Here is a 6,904-nt window from a genome sequence, read left to right as displayed (position 1 = left end):
AGTCACTTTGCCAGAAATCTAGAGACAATGGCGGGATTTGAGCAAATGAAGGCTAGAGAATGGAAATCGGGCTGGGAGGGTTTCGTCAAAAATGGATTGAGAGTTAATATATACAGACAAGCAATCAACGCTCAGATTGATTGAGCTTGGTGATAGGTGCGTTAATCTCGTGTAAAACTCATATTCTCCTAACCGAAAACCGACGAGTTCTCGAGTATTTTAATAGTTTTAGTATTTTTTTTATTAGTTTCAGGTTCAAAGGAGCAATAGAGTGTCTACAGTCAATTTCATGGAAAAAATGACGTGATTTGGAGACAAAACGGTCGAAATGGAGTAAAAAAACAATAGTAAAAAATTACGACTCCGCGCGCCGCGCGCACCACCTTACGCGCCGCGGGAGGGCAGACTTCGAGACCGCGCGCCGCGCATACTGGAAAATCAAACCGAGAAAACTTACAGAGTCTTACGCACGGAGCGCGCATAAGCTGAAGCTTGGTCCGCGTGCCGCGCATCGACCACCCTCCAAATTGCTGGAATAGGATATTAACGTTTTTCTGAAGATTTTGACCATTGGATTTAATTAGAAGGCTCAGATGATTCCGAAAAAGACACCATTCAGAGTTAAAAACACCTTTGTAACCTAAATAATTGATGGGAAGACATCAACAGTATCCCCTGTGTTTAATCGAAATGCGAGATTTATCCATTCGATTTCTAAAAATATGAGACATATCCCTCCAGTTTAATATAAATGATATATACCTCCCCTAAAAATATGTTATATTACAAATATCACCCTTTTCGTTTGTATTTTACTAAAAAAAATTTAAACTACCCAAAATACCCTTAATGAAATAATTTTTTATTTTCTATTCTATATACAAAAAAAATTAGATTAAAAAATTTCTTTATAAAAAGTTAAGGTTTTTTTTTATAAAGAGACATTTTGATTTTTTTTAAATAAAATAGCAAATAAATATTTATTGTATTAAAGGTATTTTGGGGAGTTCAAATTATTTTTTTGTAAAAAATAAACGAAAAGTGTGATATTTGTAATATAACATTTTTTTAGGAGAAGTATATGTCATTTATATTAAACTGAAGGGATATGTCTCATATTTCTTGCAATCGAATGGATAAATCTCGCATTTCGATTAAACACGAGGGATACTCTTGATATTTTCCCATAATTGATTCTTTTTTTTTTAATTTTTGGTTAGCTTTTGGAGAGTGTTTGGGAGAGATAGAGAAAATGAGGAGAGCCGTTCTTCATCAATTGACGTCAATTACAGTTTTCTTTTTTTCCTTTACTCTTGAACTCCCGTATTTTAATTTACAATTGAGTTTTTAATTATGATTTCTTTTTCTTCTTCTTCTTCTTCTTCTTCTTCTTCTTCTTCTTCTTCTTCTTCTTCTTGTTCTTCTTCTTCTCGTATTCTCTTTTTGTTTTCTCGCTACGCCATGAACTAATTCCATTAAGGACTATAGCGTAGCGGGTTTAAGATTCGGTCATGGATATGATTTAATATATTGAAGTTCAATTTTCATTCTCTATTACTTTGCTTAATTCAAATTTGTTTGAATGCTTGCTACCTTGTTCATGATTTTGTACTTAAACTTGATGCTTGAGAAAGATTAGGTTGTTAGTGTTTTGGTTTGAATTACTATGATGCATTCCTAGGCTAGAGATAGCTAGGTTGTCATAGAATCGTGTGAATGCTCTTAATATCAATGCATGTTTTTGTTAGGGATTGAGATCGAGAGAAGATTTTCCTAATTTTGACATAGGTTGTTAGATGCTCGAGAGAGATTTAGCAATATTATTTTGTGAGTATGATTAGCAAAGAGTTAGTGAATTGATTATTGATTGTGCGCTAAACTCGTGTATCCAAACCGTTGAATAAACCCGTGAAGCCTTGGTCCTTAGCCTTTCTTTCTGCTTACAACTGTTATCTTAGTGTTTTGTTATTTAATTGTTTTAGAACTTGTCAGCAATTTGTGACATTTTTCCATCTCCTATTTTATTTCAATTCGTGCTAGTTGATTTGTTTGTTAATTAAGTTTTTTCCTTGTGGGATCGGCACTCGTACTTAATTCACTATATTAGTTGAGCGACACGTGCACTTGCGTGCATAAAAAAATGCAACACTTGGCAATAACCAAACAACATTCTCTCACTAGAAATCAATCCTATCTCTCTCTAAGATCTTTCACGCAGTTTCAAATATCAAACATAGCTTTTGTTGACTTGGTTGTAATAAGAGACATTTCCTTATGTAGGACTAAATTAAGGCTCATTTCCAATTTCCTACTATTTTCAAAAATTTACGGGAGTGTTTGGTATGCATCTCAAAAAGTGTTTTTGAAAAGTGTTTTTGAGTTTTTGAGATAAAAAAATAGGAAACAAAAAGTGAAAATTGTGTTTGGTAAAATTTTCGGAAAATTTTTTAAAATTTTTTTGAAGTTGTTTTGTAAAAGAGTAAAGAAAACTGAAAACAAATAAAATGTGTTTTTGGAAAAAAAATTCTTCTCTTCTCTCATCATTCTCCTCACCCGCGCGCAAGACTTGAAAAAAAAAAAAAATCCGGCCATCTTCTTCAATCACCACCGAGCCTCACCATCACTGTCAAATAGTTTTCATTTTTTTCATTTTTTCAAAAACAAAAATGAAAACTGTACCAAACAGTTTTTTCAGTTTTTTCAATTTCTCAAAAACAAAAATGAAAACTGAATCAAACAGCTTTTTGAAAACAACTGCAAAATAATTTTTCAGTACAACTACAAAAATTAGAAGATAGAAAATAAAAACTTTTTGAGTTAACTACCAAACGGGCCCTACCAAACTAGGACTAGTAAAAAAAAAGTCAAATGAGAGATAACAAAATTCTACCTATTATACCCTCATACTAATTACCAACCTACCATCTTCTCCAATAAAATCTCTTCCATTTTCTCTTTCTTTCTCTTTTTCCCTCTCTGCCCATCGAGTAAAATAATTTTTTTTTTACTAGCCTTAGTTTGGTAAATTTTTGAAAAAAGTAGGAAATTGGAAACAAACCTTAATTTAGTCATACTTTTGACAATTTCCGTTGTAATAATGTACCGGCCATTTTCTTGAGCAAAGGCCCAAGACATGACATGAGAGCAAAGGCCTAAAAAGTTGATTACTGTTGTCTTTATGAGAACAAGAGCAACTCCAATGCATGATAAATTTTTACACATCATATATATATAGTAATACTCCAATGCATGATAAATTTCTACACATCAATAAAAAAAAATTATTCACACACATAATCAATAGTAATACTTTACGTAAAAACCACTTCAATAATAGTAGCACCAAAAGATGATTGAAGTGGTTCCCACTCAATCTTAAGTAGTGTTGGGTTTATTATTTTATTAATTTTTTTCATAAAAAAAATATGAGCATCCTGCTAGAAAGTGACATCATTGACATAATCATTACTATCCATAATGTTAATGTGGTGTTTTTTTTTTTTTTTTTCAGAATCAATGATTCCGTCCAAAGACATGCTCAGAGTATACCCTTCCAAATACAAATGAGAAATGGAACTAAAACAATCACATGATGGTTAAAAAAACAATCACATGAGAAGGATGAATATGAAGCTAAAAACCAAATATCCGACCGGAAATTCGTAACATAGATCCACTAGAATATATCCCTATTCATTGGAAATTAAATGAAGGCCACAAAAAGTACGATTTTATTGATAGGTATCGATACAGATATTTTTGATAGGTAGATCGATACAGATATTTTTGATAGGTAGATAGAGATGGAAAATACCAATTGCATAAAGAAGAACACGCTCTTATTTACTCAATAGTACCGGGAATGAGCGAGTCAATAATGGAAATACGAGGATTAATAAAGTTCGGGCCAAGAATCATCGAGCACCCACTTTCCGTTGGCGCATTGAACCATGGACTTGTTCTTCTCGGTCCACCAATTGACCACAATCCGGTATTCGTCCTTGAGGAAGTCCCCGTGCTTGTTGACGAGGGAGAAGTCGCGGTCGACTACAAGGTGATCGAACTTCTTGTTGACGCCTTTGGTCCCTGCCAAGTCATGTAGGTAGAGCTCGAGTTCGTGGACAGAAAAGTAAGGGAACTCGATGGGCTTGATGTATTGGGAGTTGGTGACGTCGATTTGGAGGACCTCGCCCACGTCCGAGTATAAAATAGGAGGGGGCAAGTTAGGGACCAGGTCGTGTAACTCAGTGACGCGCAGCAGCCGCAGGCCTCCGTTGGTGCGGAGGTCGGAGAAGACGCTGGCGAACCCACCGTCGCCCACACGGGGGGACGCGTACGCGAATGCGGTCAAGAGGAAAGGCGGCTTGTTGCTCTGGCTGTTGAGCTTGTTGTAGGCCATGTCCACCGCGTTCAAGGTCGCCATCGCCGCCCCCATGCTATGCCCGGCCACGCTTATGCTCATCTCCTCTTCCTTGTACTGACTCACCAGCTTCTTTACCTCCGCGAATACCTATTCGGAACAAGTAAATATATTTTAGTAAAAATGATTTACCTCGTTTTAGCTTCTTCTTTTTCCTCATTATAATAAAGAAAATGATCATAATAGGCTTGTATAATTGAAGAGGATGGCATTATCATAATTTCCCTCCTTATAGCTAGTTATGGGATTATTTCAAAATTATGACCCTTTGTTAAGAGTTTTGTTTTTCCATCATATAATAGGAGACATTTATTATAAAGGTATGACAATAATTGTCATGAAAAACTATATTATGATATTTAGAGACAAATATGTCATGAAATAACTATTTTTCATGACAATCATGCGCATAAAAGTGGAATAAACCTTTCTAATAGACAAAAGGAAAAAGTCTTCCAATTAGTCATACTAACCGACTTTTTGTCGAAGAAAAGTGTAAGAACCATTAATTATGTTGTTACAATTACAAGTGTCAAAGTCCATGGATACAAATGTCATTTATTTTTATTTTATTTCTGAACAAACAGTATGCCCGCTCGTTGCTGCGGAATAATTAATATATTTTAGTTTAGAGGAAGAAATATATAGAGACATGTTTAGAAATATTTAGGTTGAAAAAAAATTTGTTTAAAGTTTTTTGGAGACAAATTTATCTTTCTAATAAAAAAAATCGATACGAATGAATACTATTTATGTTTAGGGTCCGATCTCTTATTTTTTCTTCAAGGAAAAAAAAAATTCTTTTAAAAAAAAAGCAATTCTAGTATATATTAAACTTTACATCAGTATAATTTGTAGAACATCAATAATAAAAAGAAATATTTGGATTGGAATTGAAATACCTGGTCACGGGCACTGGTGCGGTTGTGGGGGGAGGAGTTGGTACCAATGTAGAGCGTGTACCAACCTCTGTGTACCATCGGATTGTGATCGCTCCCAATGATATCACTCCCAGAAACCGTTATGAAGTCGAAATCGGCCGCCTTATCTCCGTCAAGCATAGTACCCCTCCACACCACAAGGATGTCTCTCCTCCCAAGAACAACCTTCCCTTCGTCTGTCGCCACCGCCACGTACCCGATCACGTTCGAGTCGCTTGACGCCGCGTCCGGCGCCTCCGACATCGCAAACGCCTTTTCCGAGTCCTGCCCGGGTTGGTACGCAGCGTAGATGTAGCGCGTGACCTACAGAGACGGAGTCAGAAATCTAAATTAATATGAAATAAAAGTTCAGGGGAGCTAATTTATAATTTTTTTTTTGGTGACCTTGTACTTAAACGGGTTTCCCTTGTCCAGGCCCACGTCGGAGAACATGGTCTCCGGCGGGTACCTGGGCAGCCCGCAGTTCTTGGACTTCTTTTCTGAGATAAAGGCGTCCGCTATCGCGCCCGCCCTCTCGCCGTAGTGGATCAGGTACCGCCTCAGGTCGATGTCTAGTGGCTCCACCAGGCCTTTCCAGCCGTTCTTCCCGCTAAGCGCTTCCCAGTTCTCTGCGATGTTGTTGCTTATCTTCGCCTTTTTGTTCGACATTTTTTGTAAATTTTTTTGTTTTTCTTTTGCTTGTTTACGTGTGTTTGGTTGATGGCCGCTGTGATTTTATTCAATATGCGTCCGGCCACCTCTCTTAAAAAAATATAGAGTCTGTGGACGTAAGAGTTAATAATGTCATCTTAATTATCATTACCAACTTTGTACGGATGTGGGTACCAAAATTCGTAAAATTTAAACTTGCATGTTTTTAACGTTCTTGCAAAGCAAATATTATAGCTGGAAGAAAATATCATTAATCGAGTGTGGAGACATGATTAGATAGAAACAGGCTGGCGGTTAATTTTGAACGTACACTAACTATTTGTTAAATAGTCGACATATGGTTACTTTAGATAGAAGCTTACCTTCTTTTTTTCTCTTTAAAAAGTGATGAGAATGTGATTGAGAAAAAAAAAAATCCAAGTCTGTAGATGTGATTGAGATTCCAAAAAAGTAAATAATTATCATAACACTTGCCAAAAAAAAAAAGGTAAGACCTCGTATCCATGAGGAAGAAGGCGCTTGGAAATTATTTTAGCGTTTTGGAGAAACTCTTTATCTGAAACGGTCCAGCAAAATGAGTCATATGAATTCCAACCTCTTGGCGGTAAATTAGCTTGCTCATCTGATGATAATACCCTGAAATCAAATTTAAACTTAAAAAAAAAAAAAAAATTCCTTTCTATCGGTACGTCTTGCAAGGAAATTAATATGGAAAAGTGTCTATTTCTATTTGATTTTTTTTATTAATTCATTTTTATACACATGCATGATCATCAAGAAAAAGCTCATTTCCTTTTTCTTTCTTTTTTCCATTACTTCAATCGTCAGTTTTTTTTTTTTTTTTTTTTTTTTCGAGACAAAATATGAAACAAAAATACAGGAGGAAAAAATT

The 6,904-nt window shown here is 35.5% G+C and overlaps 1 protein-coding gene across 1 annotated transcript; it reads right to left on the bottom strand.

Moving 5' to 3' along the window:
• Positions 1 to 3,718: 3,718 nt before the first annotated feature.
• LOC149403226 (phospholipase A1-IIalpha-like) lies at positions 3,719 to 6,096 on the bottom strand. The gene is made up of 3 exons (XM_089609623.1): positions 5,746 to 6,096; positions 5,323 to 5,664; positions 3,719 to 4,510 (listed from the first exon to the last, which is right to left on the bottom strand). Exons 1-3 carry the CDS (start codon positions 6,007 to 6,009, stop codon positions 3,893 to 3,895), a joined length of 1,224 nt encoding a protein of 407 aa, XP_089465749.1. The 5' UTR covers positions 6,010 to 6,096; the 3' UTR covers positions 3,719 to 3,892.
• Positions 6,097 to 6,904: the final 808 nt, after the last annotated feature.

This window comes from Urtica dioica, chromosome 3, assembly GCF_054948205.1.
Source record: "Urtica dioica subsp. dioica isolate 48M chromosome 3, U.dioica_male_clone48M_v1_H2, whole genome shotgun sequence".
NCBI classification, from domain to species: Eukaryota; Viridiplantae; Streptophyta; class Magnoliopsida; order Rosales; family Urticaceae; genus Urtica; species Urtica dioica.
The sequence above is the reverse complement of the archived record's forward strand: the minus strand, read 5'-3'. Positions and strand labels throughout refer to the sequence as shown.